We start from the raw sequence: 19,773 nt of genomic DNA, 5'->3' as shown, positions 1-19,773 counted from the left end.
CCGTACTACCTGATTATCTTTATCTGTGACTCCCTGAACACACACACAAAAAATTTTTAACATGTTCATTGCCTCTTTGTTTGCCTTCATTGTGTGTAATGTGAACCGGAGTGGCCGAAGAGAAATTTTGCTGCGGTGACAAATACGGAGTCACACCATAAACTGCTCAGTGGGGAGAAGGCTTTACATCGGAGTATTTTTAATGTGACTTTTAAGACTTGGTTTTAAAAAAATATATGGTCTGCATTCCATTTAAAGGGTGATCTAAAACTGATCTGAAGAGTAAAACGTCCGTGGAGAGACCGTGTGGCTCTCAGTACAGCTGACTATGTGGGAGCCTTAACTCTTTTGGTCCTCCATACACAGAATCCTGCAGTTTCAAAACTTTTCTCAAATACATCTGAGAGCAACTCTTTCATCAAGTAACATTTAAAAATATCTTTATGAAAATGCTGCCTGAAACCTGCTCATCTGCTAAATATTGTTTATTGTCATTCTAGGTTAATATCACAGTATTTTATCATGATTTTAGTTGTACTGGTATTGTTTGTAAACTGTAACGATGTGTTGCTTGAACTGTCCTTGTGTCTCCCTCCCCACCAGGTCGTTATTCTAAATTAAAAATGTTTTTCTTAATAACATATCTGGATAAATAAAAGTTTAAAAAATAAACATTTGCTCTGCTGGGCCATGATTTACATGATTAAAATATAGGAAAATAAAACTGAATAAAAGCAAGTAGGAATAAAATGTAGAAACAAAAAAGAACATTAAAAACAGTAAAACGGTTTAACTAGAACAGTCAAAGGGAATCCTAAACAAATGTGTTTTTATTTGTTTGATGTTCTCCATGACATGCTGCACTGATGCAGAGATTCATGCTGAAGGAGTCCAGACCTGAGTGGAAATAATGTACAAGACGTGGAGACCATATTTCTGCTTTATATAATAGTTTAACTTTGTAATAAGACATTGAATTGTAGTTTTTAATTAGAAGTCAACGCTTGAAATGTATCACTGTGGTTTTACCTAATCATTACTGAAGTTACTGAATACCATATTCCACGATCTGCTTTTCTGAGCTGCACCTGCTACATGTGTCGTGTCTCTCTGAGTCCGACAGTTATTCGTGTCCGCTGCTCCCGGATCCGGACACATTGGTTCCGGGTTCTCCTTCCGGTCCGGTTATTGTTGCATCAGCATCTGATTGAGCCCTGTGGCAATGTCGAGCTCAGCGGAGACAGGTACAGCTTTTACCTTTATTACCTGTTCGTATCATCGCTCCCACGCAGACAGAGAGCCGATCAGAAGCAGAAGCAGCTCGGTTCGCTGTTTCTGTGGCTGTCAGCTGCAGTTAGCCTCTGTTAGCCGTGTTAGCGAGCAGCGCGGCGAAAGCAGCGGAACTCCGTTTAAAAAGCGACAATTTAAACTTTCCCAAAGCGACGTTTAACTTCTGTAAGACAAACAGATTAACAAATTAGATAAGAACAAACAGGAACTGTATAGTTTTTATTCGGCCTACATTATTAACCTAAACAATGTGAATTAAAACCTAAATCTGCTGTTTGTGTTCACCGGCAGGGCTTTTGGCAGCTGATGGTGACTCAGACACATCAATGTTTTTCTTTCCAACATAATGGAGATGATAGTGCCTCTGTTTAAGTCATATTAATCTAATAGTAACTAATAAAGCATCCACATGTCATTTTATTCCTATAAAAGGGAGGAATGATCATTGGATCATTATTACAACAGATAGAAATTATTATTTTTTTCACCACTTTGTGCCTCAACATCCTTTTTCTCTGTGTAAACTCTGTTAGGTTTTTCTTGTCATCCTGTCTGGCCTCCTCCTGTTTCTGGAATTTTCTCTTTGTGTTTCCCTTTCATGTCTATCTTTTTGTGAATGACAAAAAAACAAACACCCCTTAGTAAAATGGAGTAGTATAAGTTGGATTTAATTTGGTCCAGTGATGACAGTTTGCAGATTTAACGCTTAGAAAAGGAACCAACTGTCAGCAGGCAGTAACCAGAGCGTCTGACGGTCATGAAGACCAGAGGAGGCTGCAGGTTCAAGTGGTTTACGTTATAGTTGCACAACATAAGGATTCAAAATCAAAGATACAAAATCAAAAAACTGCTTGGATAACATTATCATTTAGCAAAAAAAAAAAAATAGAGCTTTTTGCTGAAATTTATATTAGACGTGATTCTGTCTTATTTTTCCCCTAATAGGTTCAGATTGAAGATCATCAGGACAAATATGAAACAAATATCCAAAATGGTTTTTTCTGTTTCATTAAATCCCTAAAGACTACAAACTATTTGACTTTACTAAACCCTTATAAATATTGAGGACTGACTGATAATGAGAATAATCTACTAATTTATCTTTATTTGAGAACCTGAATCATTTTTTTTTTTCGTCTCTTTTTTGCGTTTTAATGCTTAAAAAAAATCTGCTTTAGTAGGTCGGACCTTAAAGAAAGCTGGATTTCTCTGGTTCTTTGACCCAAAGACACTGTTATATCAGTGGTTTAAACCGGCCCTGTGGCTCTTAAACTGAGTCAGGTTTGGGAACTGAACTCAAAGTGATGATTTCATGAAATCTCAACTGTATCTAGTCCTGATTACTCGTGATTTATTACTCAAAGCACAGCAAAATGTCAAATCAGAAGCAGACTTCAGCCTCGGGTTGTTTCAGGACCTCTGGTTGAAACTTCCAGAATTTCAGGGAAGAAAACATCAGAAAATGCGATCTAGAAGAGTTTGGGATCTGAGGCGTCCAGCTCCAGATTTAGATTCTCTGTGAACTGAATCGTTTCCATCGCAGGCTTCTGGGTTCTGAACTGTTGTTTTTTCTGCACTAGGGACCGATGATGCGGTAGAACTCTGATAAAAACTTCTCACCAGTATAGATCTTATCTTTTTCCTTTGAACAACGGTTTGGTGTTTATTGCATCAGATCAGAAGCCGGCTGCTGGGTTGTAACGAGAGGCGGAGACAGCCTGAACTCTGCAGGTCTCGTCCCACGGTGTCAGGATATCCTGATTCTTTGCATCGTCAGCATGAAATTAAATAAAAAAAACGCTTCTTTACTCAGCCGTTATTTCAGGTTTTCCTCTGTTTTGCAAAATATCCCCAGAAGTCCGTGGTTCTCAGCAAAAGCTGAGTCAGCGCTCATTTCTGAAATCTTTTTTGCGCCGAAAGAGCTGAACTTGTACTTAAACCCTAAAAAAAGTCACAGGAAAGGCCCAGATGCAGCGATCAGAGTCGCTTTAACAGGTAGCAGGACCGTCTGGCTGCTGGGAAGTAAAATAACGAGGCTTTGCTCTGATTAGCTTTTTTCTCTGGCTGCCAGAACCTTTAGAGATCTCTGTTCTGTCGGTGAGCTGAAGGATTTCTGATGAGCTGCTGCTGCTTGGCAGCTAACTCTCTGCGAACGTCTGCCCTCTTGTTTCTGCAGCCTTTGAGTTTGGCTCCTGGCTGCAGATTAACGGGGAGGCCGCGCTGACGGCGGCCCTCAACGACCACCTCGCCTCACGCAGCTACCTGGCGGGCTTCGGCCCCTCGCAGGCCGACCTGAGAGCCTTTAGGCTCCTGGCCCGCCCCCCCGACCCGCAGCACGTCCACGCCCTGCGCTGGTACAGACACATTTCCGCCCTGCAGCCGGACCTCGCCGCAGACGGCAGCAGTGAGTAGAGGGTTGATGGGATGTGAGCGTGCAGGCGGCTGTGCAGGCCTGCAGCGGGTCGGCTGCAGGTTCTGCAGCCATGCATGAAGCCAGAGCTCCTCCGGCCCGTTTGAAGTGTTTCAGTTGAAGCTTCTCGCTGTTAATCGCTCTGTCGGCCTGAGTGTGACGCTCTGCTGGTGATCAAGCTGCAGCTCGGGGTTCGTTTGGTTGCATGCTCACCTGGAGAACACCTGCAGCCTCAGAAACATCACGACTGTCTGAACTTCCAGTGGCGTCGCAGAAAACTGATGGTCCTGCAGGAGGAGGAGAAAACCGGGTTTTCTTCTTTGTCCTCTAATCTTTGTCAGCGGTCCTCCAGGCTTCCTGGGAGATTTTCTTTCAGCTTTGGCTGATTTTCCTCCCTTTTAGTCGGAAACAGCAGCTGGTAAACAGTTAAGGCTGGACAATACAGCTTAAAAATAAAATCTCCAGTTTTATTTTCCCAAATCCGATTAATTCATTTTTTTCCCTCCTTTTTGTTTCACAATAAGAAATTAAAGAAGTTATTTCAAAAACGTGCTTTTATGTCAAGCTTGTCGTCTGGGAGTTCAAATTCAAAGTGCAGCTAAGTGTAAGCTGTGAAACAAGATGGCCGCCCTCACCAGCATGCTGACGGTGAGCGGCGGCCGGAGGTCCTGGGCCCGGTGGACGGGTCCAAACTGGGACCGTTTGTGGAGTTTGAGCAAAACGCCACAGAGAGAAGTTCAGCTTTTGCCTCCTTTGGTTTATTAAAAGTACATAAGTATGTTATATTCTCATAAAAAGACCAAAAACTGTTTGATCATCAATGTTTAATTAGGGCTGGACGATAATTCAATAATTCAATAATAATATATATCGATCGATAGAAAAAAGGGTCAATAAAAAGTTCAGTAGAATAACAGTTTTCCTTCCCTTTGCATTCTATCATTTAGGTTAATATTACATCATTACATCCTCCCAACCAATCACAACACAGACCCAGGAACCAAGCTCCGCCCCTTCAGAGAGTTCAGAGGGGACGCGTTATTTTAAAAATTTTAAAAACTTGCAGTTTTGGCAAAAAGTTGGTTGAATAAAGGGTTGAGTTTGAATTCAGTGTTTCTGTGTTATTTATCTAAAAATAGGTTGCTAAGCAACAGCAAAAAATGATCAGGGCTGCACTTAAAATAAATGTTTTGAATTTGTTGATAATTATCAATATGATCAATATGATTTCTATTTTATCGATATGCTCTTTTTTTTTCTACATGATCCTGCCCTACGCCTCGTTGTTATAAACAATGAAACAACTAAATGTTCTGAGAACAGCCTTCACTTGTGTAACTTTAAAATAACTTAAAACTAGTAAATTAAAGTGCCTCGTGTTCTGGTTAAAGAAAGTTTCTTCTTCACAGTATTTTCACATTATAATTTCTTAAATGCTTCTTATCATGGAAGCCCAATCAGTTAATTGGCAAAATAAGATCCAGACTTTCCAAAAATGAAATCTTAAAAAAAATTAATCGATTAAATAGATTTGTCGCTCTGCTCCTAATTAAAAGCCTTAAAATGAAGTTTGCCACGGCTGATCTGCAGAAATCAGTGAGTTTCTGTGGGAAAGCGGCTTCTGGCCCAAACTCTCTCATATCTGCAGGCGGAGCAGAAATTAAACGTTTTAAAGAGCTTTAGCTGTGAGGAGCGGCAGGTCAGAACCGCCCTGGTGGCCTGGAGGGCGATCGGACCCAGACGGACCCGGCTGGGTCCGCTGTTAACCCGGGAGGATCTGTGGCGCTGTGGGCCTCCAGAGAAATCGCTCTAAATGAAAACCTGGAGGCTTCTGGCAGAAAATGGGTCTTTTCTGGGTCAGAACCGGGTCTGATAGGGTCAGCGGCTGCATCAGGATTTTTCTTCCAAGTCTTTTCACACGACTTCACCAGAAGCTCAATAATGATGAATAATTTCCATCTAAACTCAACGATGGATCCATTTAAATGGTTTTAAACTAATGTAGGTTTTCATTTAATGTTGAAAAATAATGTTTCTTCTTTGCAATCTTCGCAGACGTCACATAAAAATATGTTTAGATTGAAATATTAAGAGCTTTTTTTAAATTTACAACTGAGAAGATGTTCAATATTTGAGTAAATAGGAATAAAATTAATTTAGTTGGTTTTATTACGTTTAAAAGTTTTTAACAAACTGAAAGCTGAAAATAACAAATTTAAATCATAGTTGAGAAAAGTCTGTTGCAGGTTCATGAGTGACTGACCCGGTTTCACCGGACCGCTGAATAAATTCTGATTTCTGGTTCTGAAACCTGCTGATTTGTCTCTGATTGCAGTGAAAGGGAAGCGGGTCCAGCCTCCATGGTCTCCACCTGCAGGAACAGAAGTCCCTCAGCTGCGGCTCTACAACAGCCTGACCAGAGCCAAGGTACGGCTGTGAAAAGCAGTGAGCCAGAACCGGACCGGCCGCAGAACCGGGCCGGGCTTAGCTGCAGCCATCAGAGCTCACCAACATCCAGCAGAGTCTGAATGTGATTCAGAGCTTTCTGTGGTAGCTGGTACTGGACCATCCTGGTACTGGTCCATCCTGGTACTGGTCCAGTACGGGACCGTCCTGGTACCGGACCATCCTGGTACTGGACCGGTACCAACCTGGTACCGGTCCAGTACAGGGCCGTAGGTCTAAGCTAAATTTTCTGCAGCAGGAAACAAACCCTGAAATCAGAATTAAGTTTTTCTTCCACTAAAAGCCAAAGAACGGCAGCTAAAGATCATTTAAAGGAGGAAAGGTTCCGGTTCTGGTTCTGGTTCTGGTACCGATACATAAACATCATAGCTTTTAACATTTAGCAGCACGACTGAAACCAGCAGGAGCCAAAATGGCGGCTGTTTAGGCAGAAACGTTGATTAAAGTTGCTTATTACGGACGATTAGTCGGGCAGAACCGGCCCACGCCTGAGGGGAAGTCCCACCTGGTTTAACAGAATCAGTAAAGTTCTGGTTCTGGTTCTGGGAGTGACCCCACAGCCCATTCATGGTCCTTTCAGAGCGTTTCACTCTCCTGCCGGTTCTGTTTAACCACCTTCTCCTCCGCGTTCTCGCTGCAGGAGCCGTTTGTCCCCCAGAACGGCAACAAGGTGACGTGGTACTGCTGCGGGCCCACGGTCTACGACGCCTCACACATGGGACACGCCAGGTAAACGGGTCGGCGCCAGAAACATTTGCGGACTCCTTCCTGCCAGAGACGAGCCGCTCCGCCTCTCTCTGCAGGTCCTACATCTCCTTTGACATCCTGCGGCGGATCCTGAGGGACTACTTCAAGTACGACGTGCTCTACTGCATGAACATCACCGACATCGACGACAAGGTGAGACGCATAAATGTCCCGGGTCAGAATAAAAAGTCCTGTCCACTCCCACTCCTGGTAAAATCACTCCCACTCCCACTCAGAATGACTCCTGCTCCTGCATCACTCCCATTCTTGTCTTCATTAAGTTTTCTGGCGATACATTAAACCTGAATGTCTATGAAGGTTCAGTTAAGTTCCTGTTTAGATGCAGTAAAGGCCGGTTAAAGTTAAAATAATAATAATAAACAGAACCATGGCTATCTCAGCTGAATAAACAAAATGTATAATGTTGCCTTTTACTAATTTATTAAGTAATTGTTTCACATGAACAATGAAGTTACTTTTATGTTTTCAAATTGCAGAAACTAAAGAAAAATGCACCGAGCAAGAGATTTATACTCAATTAATGCATAAAGGACATTAGTTTCACACTTTAGATCATTTACTCAATGGTTCAAAAACTCAGTTTTGTAAAAGAAAAAGTTGAATATGATACAAGCCTATTAGCATTTGTCCATTTGCACTAATTAGGATTTACTATCAGCACCAAACATTGAACATTAAACACATTATTGGACAATAAAAAAAAAAACCTGGAGCTCAATGTTCAGATTGAAACAGGATTTTTATTAAAACTAAAATCAAATTTCACATTAAATGAGGATGATGTTAAGGAAAGTTGAGATTTAATTTGTTCTTCTTCTACTCATTTAATTCTAGAACCAGAACAGAACAGCTGTTTGTTTTTACCTCAGCAGAGAAGAGAAAAAACGAGATAATTTTCTGCGTTTTTACAGCAGCCTCTCTAAATGTTTCTGTAAACTGTTGAAGTTTGCTGCATTAATAATAGTTCTGCCATGGCTTCCTGTTTTATTCTATTTATTTTTAACAGTTTATATTTGGTGATGTTAGGAGAACATTAAGATGTTCTGGTGAACATTAAGTTCAGAGATCAGCTGGACATACCAGAGCAGAACGAGCTTCCCTAAGATTATCGCATGTTGTCCTGACACAGGACATGTTACCGGGTCAGGTGGTTCTGTACCTGCTGGAGGTTCTGTCTTTGTGAGAAAATGAAGAATTGATCTTTGGATTTGATCGGGAGCAGAAGTATTTCTGCAGAAACAACGTTTTTAGACGCTTCAAGTTTGTATTTTCTCTGCGTTTCAGATCATTAAAAGGGCCCGGCAGAACTTCCTTCTGGACCAGTACAGAGAGAAGCGACCGCAGGCAGCTCAGATCCTGCAGGACGTCCTGAGTGCCAGAGTGGTGAGTCTGATCCGGTCACAGCGGCGCTGTCGTTAACTGCAGCAGGAAAATCCTGAAATAATCATGACTGGTTAAAAAAATCCTGGAACGGTCAGAGTATATTCATGGAAAATTGAGTGGAAGGAAGAAATGCAGTAGCACCAGCAGCAGGGATGCAGGAATTCATGCATAAGGAGCCCAGACCCGGTACTGAGAGCATTCAGGCATTTTCCTGCTGCTTGTTTTTCAGCCCTTCCAGGAGCAGCTGGCGTCGACCACAGATCCAGATAAGAAGCAGATGTTGGAGCGCCTGGATGCCGCCGTCGGCGCCGCCCTGCAGCCCCTACAGGGGGCGACGGAGAGCGGAGCCGCAGGTGAAGTCCTGCAGCCTCTGGCTCAGGTGAGTCTGAGCCGTTTGGACGCATCTGTCCAGTTATTTAGTCAAATATCTTTAATGTTCAGGCAGAGGAACCATTTTTTATCCAACTGTTTGTCTTAAACTTCAAGGAGCTGTTGGAGAAATCCAAGGACCTGCTGTCCGACTGGTTGGACAAACAGTTTGGGAGCGAAGTCACGGAGAACTCCATCTTCTCCGTCCTCCCCAAGTTCTGGGAGGGAGAGTTCCACAGAGACATGGAGGCCCTGAACGTAAGTGCTCAGCTCCGCCTCTCCTCCACCCGGATGTTCTGGTCCGGTTAGACAGCCGCCATCACCTCTGTCCCCGTGTCCCTCAGGTCCTTCCTGCCGACGTCCTGACCCGAGTCAGCGAGTACGTGCCGGAGATCGTGGAGTTTGTGAGGAAGGTCGTCTCAAACGGTTACGGGTGAGGAAGGAGGATCGTCTGCAGCGTTCTCCGCCCGCCGCAGCAGTTTTTATTTTTATAACTCGGTTCTGGGACGCTTGCAGGTACGAGTCCAACGGCTCCGTCTACTTTGACACGCAGAAGTTTGACTCCAGTCCGCAGCACTCGTACGCCAAGCTGGTCCCCGAGGCTGTGGGAGACCAGAAGGCGCTGCATGAGGGCGAAGGTGCGTGTTTTTAAATCCTCGGTTTATGACATGATGCGGCCACCAGGGGGCGCCAAGACACGGAAAACTCAACCGTGTTGCTGCAGAAGAAGAAGAGACGACAAGCCTGAGAGTTTAGAGACGCTGGAGAAATGTTCATCCATTCATCCATCCATCTATCATTCATCCATTCATCCATCCATCCATCTATCATTCATTCATCCATGCATCCATCCATCCATCTATCATTCATCCATCCATCTATCATTCATCCATCTATCCATCTATCATTCATCCATCCATCTATCATTCATTCATCCATGCATGCATCCATCCATCTATCATTCATCCATCCATCTATCATTCATCCATCCATCTATCATCCATCCATCTATCCACCCATCCATCCATCTAATCATCCATCCATTTATCCATCCATCATCCATCTATCATTCATCCATCCATCTATCATTCATCCATCCATCTATCATTCATCCATCCATCTAATCCTCCATCCCATTCATCCATCCATCCATCTATCATTCATCCATCCATCCATCTATCATTCATTCATCCATGCATCCATCCATCCATCTATCATTCATCCATCCATCTATCATTCATCCATCCATCTATCATTCATCCATCCATCTATCATCCATCCATCTATCCACCCATCCATCCATCTAATCATCCATCCATTTATCCATCCATCATCCATCTATCATTCATCCATCCATCTATCATTCATCCATCCATCCATCTATCATTCATCCATCCATCTATCATCCATCCATCTATCCACCCATCCATCCATCTAATCATCCATCCATTTATCCATCCATCATCCATCTATCATTCATCCATCCATCTATCATTCATCCATCCATCTAATCCTCCATCCCATTCATCCATCCATCCATCCATCTATCATTCATCCATCCATCTATCATTCATCCATCCATCTAATCATTCATCCATCCATCTATCATTCATCCATCCATCCATCCATCTATCATTCATACATCCATCTATCATTCATCCATCCATCTAATCATTCATCCATCCATCTATCATTCATCCATCTATCATTCATCCATCCATCTATCATTCAGCCATCCATCCATCCATCTATCATTCATTCATTCATCATCCATCCATCATCATTCATTCATCCATCCATCTATCATTCATCCATCTATCATTCATCCATCCATCTATCATTCATCCATCTATCATTCATCCATCCATCTATCATTCATCCATCCATCTATCATTCATCCATCCATCTATCATTCATCCATCCATCCATCTATCATTCATTCATCCATGCATCCATCCATCCATCTATCATTCATCCATCCATCCATCTATCATTCATCCATCCATCTATCATCCATCCATCTATCCACCCATCCATCCATCTAATCATCCATCCATTTATCCATCCATCCATCCATCTATCATTCATCCATCCATCTATCATTCATCCATCCATCCATCTAATCATTCATCCATCCATCTATCATTCATCCATCATCCATCCATCCATCTATCATTCATCCATCCATCTTTCATTCATCCATCCATCATCTAATCATTCATCCATCCATCTATCATTCATCCATCATCCATCCATCCATCTATCATTCATTCATTCATCCATCATCTATCCATCATCCATCTATCATTCACCCATCCATCCATCTATCATTCATCCATCCATCTAATCATTCATCCATCTATCATTCATCCATCCATCTATCATTCATCCATCCATCCATCTAATCATTCATCCATCCATCTATCATTCATTCATCCATCCATCTATCATTCATTCATTCATCCATCATCTATCCATCCATCTATCATTCATTCATCCATCCATCTATCATTCATCCATCCATCCATCTAATCATTCATCCATCCATCTATCATTCATTCATCCATCCATCTATCATTCATTCATTCATCCATCATCCATCCATCCATCATTCATTCATCCATCTATCATTCATTCATTCATCCATCATCTATCCATCATCCATCTATCATTCATCCATCCATCCATCTATCATTCATCCATCATCCATCCATCCATCTATCATTCATCCATCCATCTATCATTCATCCATCCATCTAATCATTCATCCATCTATCATTCATCCATCATCCATCCATCCATCTATCATTCATCCATCCATCTATCATTCATCCATCCATCCATCTAATCATTCATCCATCCATCTATCATTCATCCATCATCCATCCATCCATCTATCATTCATTCATCCATCCATCTATCATTCATTCATTCATCCATCATCTATCCATCATCCATCTATCATTCATCCATCCATCCATCTATCATTCATCCATCCATCTATCATTCATCCATCCATCCATCTAATCATTCATCCATCCATCCATCATTCATCCATCCATCTATCATTCATCCATCCATCCATCTAATCATTCATCCATCCATCTATCTATCATTCATTCATCCATCCATCTATCATTCATTCATTCATCCATCATCTATCCATCATCCATCTATCATTCATCCATCCATCCATCTATCTATCATTCATCCATCCATCCATCTTCCATTCATCCATCCATCTTCCATTCATCCCTCCATCCTTGCTGCTCTCTGACTGCAGGATGAAGCTGAATTTCATCTTTCCAGCGATTCTCTCTCTTCACATCAATGTTTCTTTGTTTCTGTTTCTCCGTCTGGACATCAGACGCCGCCACATCTCCTCTTTCTCACCTCGTCTTCTTCCTGCTTCTCTGCAGGCGACCTGAGCGTCTCCGCCGACAGACTGAGCGACAAAAAGTCCCAGAACGACTTCGCCCTGTGGAAAGCCTCCAAGCCTGGAGAGCCGTCCTGGGACTCTCCGTGGGGGAAGGTGAGGGTTTCACGCCGAGCTGCAGCCTGAAGTTATCTCAGATCTTCTGCTGCGTTCAGGCTGCAGGTTGGATACCTGAGTCAGCAGCGTTCCTGCTCCTCATGTCTGACCGTTCTTAGCTGCTCTGAAGCTGCTGTTTAATAACTTTTGTCCTGTCTGACGCTGGAACAGGGACGGCCCGGTTGGCACATCGAGTGCTCGGCCATGGCCGGCTCCATCCTGGGAGAGTCGATGGACATCCATGGAGGAGGGTTTGATCTCCGGTTCCCCCACCATGACAACGAGCTGGCCCAGTCTGAGGTCCAGTTTCTTGGTTCTTCATGTTCTGCTTCCAGAGAGCCAGACCTTCACGGTTAGCCCTTCAGAAAACGGAGAAACCTTGAAGCGTCTGGCTGTCTGGAAGGAGAACATCCCTAAAAACGAATCGTTTAAACACGTTCCCCCTGTGAGGAACGTAGCTTCCTCTGACCTCAGCTGCTTTTCCTCCGCAGGCGTTCTTTGAGAACGACTACTGGGTTCGTTACTTCCTGCACACGGGTCACCTGACCATCGCCGGCTGCAAGATGTCCAAATCGCTGAAGAACTTCATCACCATTAAAGACGCTCTGGCGAAGAACACAGGTGAGCGTCTGCTGCTGCTTGGTAGACATGTTCTCCAGGTTCTCCAGGTTCTCCATCGGGTGCTCAGGCCTTGTGAAATGTTCCTCCTGCAGCTCGTCAGCTCCGCCTGGCCTTCCTGATGCACTCCTGGAAAGACACCCTGGACTATTCCTCCAACACCATGGAGTCGGCCGTCCAGTACGAGAAGTTCCTGAACGTAGGTGTCCGTGGAGATGACCGTCGACCCTCTCCGCCTCCTGCTCCTGTTTTCAGCTGCCGTTTCCATCCTTCTCCTCCAGGAGTTCTTCCTGAACGTTAAGGACATCCTGCGAGCTCCCACAGATCTCACCGGACGCTTCGAGAAGTGGGAGGCTGCAGAGGTGGAGCTGAACAACAGGTGAGGCAGCAGAGAAGGCGAAGGATGTGCTTCAGTCTTCGTTTACCTTCGTTTACCTAATCAACATCTATTTCATGGAGCAACAAGGGAAGAAGGTTCTCTGGTCGTGTGAGACTCATCACCCTGAACACAGTGAAGCTCGGTGGTGGCAGCATCATGCTGGGGGAAGCAGGTCAGAGCTTGTGGAGCTGGAGAACCTGTTAGAGGCTGCAGGACACCTGAGACTGGGGTGGAGGTTCACCTTCCTGCAGGAGAACCAGCCTGAACCTGCAGCCTGAGATATTATGGGATGTTAGAATGGCCTAGTCAAAGTCCAGACCTGAATCCAGCTGAGAATGTGTGGCAAGAGTTGATGTTGTCAGATGTTCTCCATCCAGGCTGACAGCAGAGGAAACTGGGCAGAAATTAATAATAAATGCACACCGCACTTTTCAGATTGCTTTTGTTTTCAATAATGATTTAAAAACTTAGAGGTTGCTATGAGACAACATGTTCACTGTTCGGCGGGTGTGAATACTTTTTGCAAGGCTCTGTCCTTTAATAAACAGTGAGACTGAAATCATTTAAATTACGTAGAGATAATTGGGGCTCCTGCCTCCAGTCATGGAGAACGGGAACCTCCTCCATCTTCTGGAAGGTCTCTGTGCTTTAGACTGAGTGTGTCGCTCGCTGTGGTTCAGTTTCTACGACAGGAAGTCCGCCGTGCACCAGGCCCTGTGTGACAACGTGGACACCCGCACCGCCATGGAGGAGATGAGGGTGCTGGTCAGCCACAGCAACAGCTACATCGCCGGCAGGAAGAGCTCCAAGCTGAGGCCCAACCGCCTGCTGCTGGAAAGCATCGCCACGTACCTGACCAGCATGCTGAAGGTGAGCGGCGGCCGGAGGAGGTCCTGGGCCCCGATAGGCTTAGGGTCCCAAACCGCTCTGCAGGCAACACTCTGGGTTTGTGGAGTTTGACTAAAACGCCACAGAGAGAAGCTCAGCTTTTGCCTCCTTCTTTGGTTTATACCTACATTATAAGCTCATAAAAAAGACCAAAAAACATTTTATTATGATAAAATAAGGTTATATCCATCCTGATAATGTGTTGATAGTCCTTTTTGTGGATAAATAGCCTCAGTACCGGGTGTGATGAGCAGATATAAACAGACATGGCGCCATCTAGTGGCAGTATCAAAGAACGATCATAATCCTGGTTTGCTTAATTAATAAAAGTATTAAATAATGTCGGACAGAGCCTGATCCTCTGCAATGCCTCGCAGTAAAGCAGCAGCTCAGCATGATGAAGACCAACGTTATTATTTTAATAAAACGATCTATAGCAACTTTTAGAGCCTCATATCAGAACATTTACTCACGTCAGTCAACTCTGCGTCACATCTGAGCCTCGGCAGGTTTAGCGTCTGATTCAGTGAACACCAACGTTCAGACTGGATTCCCAGAGACATTCCAGGCTTTTCCCTCATGGAATCATAGATGTTTGTGTGTTTTTTTTCATTGGATCTTGGACCTTTCTTCATTTTTAGCTGGGAGATGCTAATAGCCATTAGCCGCTTCCTTGTTTTATCCTCTGCTGTGCAAGCAAGGTACATACTTAATATGGTAAATAAACACAAAAGGCCTTATTTACTGACACACTGAGCAAAAACAAAGCATGAAACACCAAAATAATAACTAATATGCCAGCAGGGTGTGATAATCTTTAATAAAAACTTTGTTTGCAACCAGAGTGAGCTGCTGATGTATAAATCTAAAAAGAAGTCAAATAATCTGGCTATGCGCCTTTAAAGCAGAAATAAAACTGGAAAAAGTGAAGGAAACATGAATAATTCAACTTGGATAAATCTTATTTAAAATAGTGACTTATTTAAAACAAAAAGAAAACGTTAAATCAGAAATTTTTTTGTGGTTTTGCCACTTTTATTCCTTTTATTCCTTTATATTTCATGTTTTTCTTCAGTTATCTTAAATCTTAACATACATTCTTTTTCATCACTTGCTGGTTTCAAGGCTATTTCTGCATCATGATGTCTGAATGAATGAATTAATAGTGAATTTATCCTCTAACTCAAAGCTTTTTGCGGTCTTTCAGGTTTTCGGAGCGATCGAAGGTTCGGATCCCATCGGCTTTCCAGTCGGAGGCCAAACCGTCGACGTAAGTCAGCAGCCGGTCTGTTTCAGGGCGTCGGCCTGAAAAACTCCCTGCGCTGATCCCGTCTCTGTCCCGTCTCTGCAGCTGGAGAGCACGGTGATGCCGTACCTGGCGGTGCTGTCCGACTTCAGGGAGAACGTGCGGAGAATCGCCCGAGAGCAGAAAGGTGAGGACCAACGCCGCCGTCCCTCTGAGGGAAACCGGCGGTCCGGCTGCTGATCTGACTCTCTTCTTCCAAACCCTGCAGTGACGGCGCTGCTGCAGCTCTGCGACGTCGTGCGGGACGACACGCTGCCGGAGCTGGGAGTCCGACTGGAGGACCACGAAGGTACCGGGAACAACCGGTCCTCCTCTCCTGTTATTAACTCCCAAACAGCTTATTAAAGGCGGCAGGTGGAGGCGACTCTTCAGACTCCAGCTGATTAACTCCAAGCGTCCGTGTTGCAGGTCAGCCCACTGTGGTGAAACTGGTGGACAGGGAGACTTTGCTGAGGGAGAAGGAGGAGAAGAAGAAGGTAAGGCTCCATCGTTTCACTGCGAGAAGCACCAGAACCGCCTTCCAGGCCCAGAAGCCGGAGACGGAACCGGTTATTAGGTTTGAACGGAGGCGTGAAATCAAACCGAGATGCTCTCAAACGAGGCGCTTTCCCTCCCTTCACAGATGGAAGAAGAGAAGAAACGCAAGAAGGAGGAAGCCGCCAGGAAGAAACAGGAGCAGGAGGTCGGTGCGGTTTCTGCTGCCGTCTGTTTTCTGTCGAAGGGCGGCTCGTTCACCCGACCTCTGCCTTCTCTCTCTGTCTCAGATGGCCAAACTCGCCAAGATGAAGGTCCCTCCACAGCAGATGTTTCGCTCAGAGACGGACAAATATTCCAGCTTTGATGAGACGGTAAGTGGAGGATTTAGATCGTTGTTCTGTTGATGAACCGGTTCTGGACACGCTTCAGCTGCTGGACACACATCCAGAAGACTCTGGTCCTCACACTGCAAAAAGGGAACTCCAAGTAAGTAAAATGTTCTTGAAATTTGTGCATTTGTCCTTGATTTGAGCAGGTAAATAAGACTATTTGCCAAAGGAATAAGATTTTTGCACTTAAAATAAGAACAATTCATCTCCGTCATCTTATTTCAAGTGCAGTATATCTAATTCTATTATTATTCTTCTGTTTATATCTTATTTTACACTGCAAAAAGGGCCTTAAAGTAAGTCAAATCTTCTTGAAATGAGTTTATTTGTCCTTGGTTTGAGCAGATAAACAAGATTATCTGCCAATAGAATGAGTATTTTGACCACTAAAACAAGATAATTAGATATACTGCACTTGAAATAAGATGATGGAGATGAATTGTTCCTATATTAAGTGCAAGAGTCTCATTCCATTGGCAGATAATCTTATTCACCTGCTCAATTCAAGGACTAATACACTCATTTCAAGAAGATTTTACTTACTTTTAGTTCCCATTTTTACAGTGTAGGGGTTAGGATTATATAAATACTCATTCCATTGGCACATAATCTTATTTAGCTGCTCAAATCAAGGATAAATACACTAATTTCAACAAAATTTGACCTACTTTTAGTTCCCTTTTTGCATCACAGAGAAGATCCAGGTCCACTACAGGGGACAGAATCTCGTTCCTCAGGTGTTGAACTGGTGGCTGACCTTTGACCCTCGCCTGTTTTTCTCTCCTCAGGGTTTTCCCACTCATGACGCTGAAGGGAAGGAGCTGAGTAAAGGCCAAGCCAAGAAGCTGCGGAAGCTCTACGAGGCTCAGGAGAAGCTCCACAGCGAGTATCTCCAGCTGAAGCAGAACGGAAACTGACCCGTTCGGACCGACGGGTCGACCTGCTGTTCATCATGGTCCAGAAAACATCGCATTGGCTTCATTTCCACAAACAGGATCAAATCATCTCCAGAATTATGTACATTTTCTTTGGCATTCAGAGAAAATGGGTGAGGAAAAAGAAAAAAATGACTTTTTGTTCTGAGTCGTCTCAGCAGAACCGAACTGTCAGTTTTTCAGCTTCAGCGCCGGATTAAAGACCGGGCGACTCAGAGACGTTCACCGTTTTAGTTTTCATAACGATCTGTAAAGTTATTTTTCACGCGATGCATTCCTTCTGAAATCAGCCGTCTCTCCTTGAGATCCGGATCCCGGAAGAACCCGGCGCCGTTCTGTCAGCCGCCTGCAAACAGCCTCATTAAGCCACACAATCAGGAAACCTGCAGGTAAAATGTTCCCAGGATGAAAGATGACGTCCGGTTAGGAGCCAACAGCACCAGACACAGCTGGACCACATCTGTCCTCATGTTGGCGTCCATCTTGATCCGTTCCCGGTCCTGGCCATGTCTCTGTGGGCTGTTCTCTTTGTTTGTGTCGTGACACGCGTCTGATCCCAGGAGGCCAAACCCGCGTTAACCCTCAGGAGCTGCTTGTCCTCCTTTTCACAGCTCTCTAAGAAACAGGAAGGAATGTTTCCCAGCTGGAAAAGCACCGATCCTTCTCAAAGAGGCGATCTTTTAACCATCCATCCATTACAGCGTGTATTTTTCTACTGATGTGTGAGAAAACTGTGGTTCTGTGAGGCTGTGGCTGGAGATGCCCTAATAAAGAAGAGTCAAGAATTAAAGGCCGTGTCTTTATTTCAGAAGATGCTGCTTTATTAGATCTGACACATTTTCATCCTCCTGCAGCCAGTAACTGGAGACAATCTAACATTTTATATCCACGCGTCTCGCTGACGGCAGCAGCTCCCAGAAGGAAGTAGATGATCCGATGTTGTTTTATGAAATGTTTATTTCAGGATCGGGAGAGATCGGCAAACACAAATAAGGACTCAAACACTGTTTCTGTTAGAATATAAGGCCCACATTTATTATTCCTCACAGAACACAGCAACACAAAACAGCAAGCACTTAAAGCCTGGCAAGCTTTGTTCCATCTCTTACCATGGTTAGGACTGGGAAGTCGGTCAGTCCGGTTAGAGAGCAATCCACGCGGCCGGGCGTCCTACAACCCACGGCTGACTTCAACGACTGAGGGCGGTCCCCTCCTTTTTATACCAATAAACAAAGTATCAGATGGGAGCGAGAGTGGCCACTTCTCCCTCCCATCTGAGCTGTTCGTCCCGTTTCCAAAACAAAAACCATTCCCAGCATCTCAGCAATGTGTGAAGCAAAATAATATTGCAAACTCAGATAATAGCGCAAATATAAGCAAAATAAGGAATACAGAATCAGTCTTTCCCACAACACATTGTCATAGGTTCCCACCACAAGTTAAAACAAGTTATAACAAAATAACACATGTGGTTCTTAGTTTTATGTGAGCAACATAACAGACACAAGCATATATGTTGCTCTTAGTTTAAAACTAACCAGTTTTTCCCAAAATACATTGTCAAAGAACAAAAATAATCCTTTAAGATATCAGATGTACAGGAAGGTGCCGCATCTGAGTACAAACAAAGTCTAATAAATCAACAGTTTACTGAAGATTTCCATGTGATTTAAATAAAACTGGATCATTTAGAGATTAGTTATCCTTTTGAATGAAGGGAGAACATCTTATATTTGATCCTTTAAAGCTGAAAGCATCATGGAGGCATCTGGTGCTCTGACTGTCGGATGCTTCGGTAACCGCCTGATCTCCCCTCTGGTTCCAGTTCTTCATCAGAACCGGGTGGATCCGATCAAATCATCCGTTATGGCCTCCTAAGCGACCCTGCAGGCGTGCAGCTGCATGAAACGGGCCTCAGAGTAGAACCTGGTGCTGCTCAGTTTGGGATAAATTGGGTCAGGCCAGATTTTAACGGTTAAAACTTTTATGAAGAGGGATGCATGGAGCTGTAGGTCCAGATTCAGGAAGGTTTGCATTCACACCTGATCAACCATGAAGCAGCCAAGATTACAGACCATAATGAGCTCAGCAGCAAAGCCGGATCAGTTAATGGTTCTGGTTAAATGAAATAATGTATTTCATCAGTAACAAATCATGTTTTAATATTGGTTTAGACACAATGTTGTCATGCTTAAAGGTGGGTTGTAACTAGTTCTATTTACTCGGTTATATTGTGTAGGAGCCATTTCTCTATTTTTGTTTTAGAACTCAGATTATTTAGTTCATTTGTATTTATTTGGTTATTTGTTGCATTTAGAATACAGTTGTTTAGAATACAATTATTTATTAGTAAATTGTTTAATTAGTTAATTGATTTTTGTTTGGGTTTTGGGTGTGTCTGGTGTATAAATACATGGACTCCGGGTAGCTCAGGATGGTAAGTGGGTGGGCTTATGGTTTTTTACCAGTCTTCCAGTGCTGCAGTCTGGCAGTCTACCAGTCCTTTCAGGAAGCAAGTCACTCAGCCTGGTTAATCAGTGAGTAGCAGGTGAAGCGAGCACAA

The 19,773-nt window shown here is 43.7% G+C and overlaps 1 protein-coding gene across 2 annotated transcripts; it reads left to right on the top strand.

Annotated features, from left to right (window-relative positions):
* Positions 1-1,132: 1,132 nt before the first annotated feature.
* On the top strand, positions 1,133-17,334 carry cars1 (cysteinyl-tRNA synthetase 1). 2 transcript variants are annotated; one of them, XM_012882137.3, is made up of 23 exons: positions 1,133-1,244; positions 3,467-3,694; positions 6,036-6,127; positions 6,807-6,895; positions 6,970-7,066; positions 8,219-8,317; positions 8,547-8,696; positions 8,804-8,944; positions 9,031-9,119; positions 9,203-9,324; positions 12,106-12,218; positions 12,390-12,518; positions 12,710-12,839; positions 12,932-13,035; positions 13,118-13,215; positions 13,896-14,085; positions 15,311-15,373; positions 15,455-15,536; positions 15,618-15,698; positions 15,818-15,885; positions 16,032-16,091; positions 16,174-16,257; positions 17,064-17,334. In XM_012882137.3, the coding sequence occupies exons 1-23, from the start codon at positions 1,223-1,225 to the stop codon at positions 17,190-17,192; spliced, it is 2,460 nt and encodes an 819-aa protein (XP_012737591.2). In that variant the 5' UTR covers positions 1,133-1,222; the 3' UTR covers positions 17,193-17,334. The 2 variants fall into 2 exon arrangements, with proteins under 2 accessions (XP_012737591.2, XP_012737592.2); XM_012882138.3 differs by lacking the exon at positions 3,467-3,694 and having other exon boundaries at positions 1,137-1,244.
* The last annotated feature ends 2,439 nt before the right edge of the window (positions 17,335-19,773 follow it).

Source organism: Fundulus heteroclitus, chromosome 4 (assembly GCF_011125445.2).
Source record: "Fundulus heteroclitus isolate FHET01 chromosome 4, MU-UCD_Fhet_4.1, whole genome shotgun sequence".
Classification (NCBI taxonomy): Eukaryota; Metazoa; Chordata; class Actinopteri; order Cyprinodontiformes; family Fundulidae; genus Fundulus; species Fundulus heteroclitus.
The sequence above is the reverse complement of the archived record's forward strand: the minus strand, read 5'-3'. Positions and strand labels throughout refer to the sequence as shown.

Excerpts from the sequence above, each read along its gene's own strand:
- cars1 (XM_012882137.3), top strand. The coding sequence starts at position 1,223 with ATGTCGAGCTCAGCGGAGACAG. Across the intron at positions 9,120-9,202 it reads GTCGTCTCAAACGGTTACGG|GTACGAGTCCAACGGCTCCG; the intron begins GTGAGGAAGGAG and ends GGACGCTTGCAG. Across the intron at positions 15,886-16,031 it reads AGAAGGAGGAGAAGAAGAAG|ATGGAAGAAGAGAAGAAACG; the intron begins GTAAGGCTCCAT and ends CTCCCTTCACAG.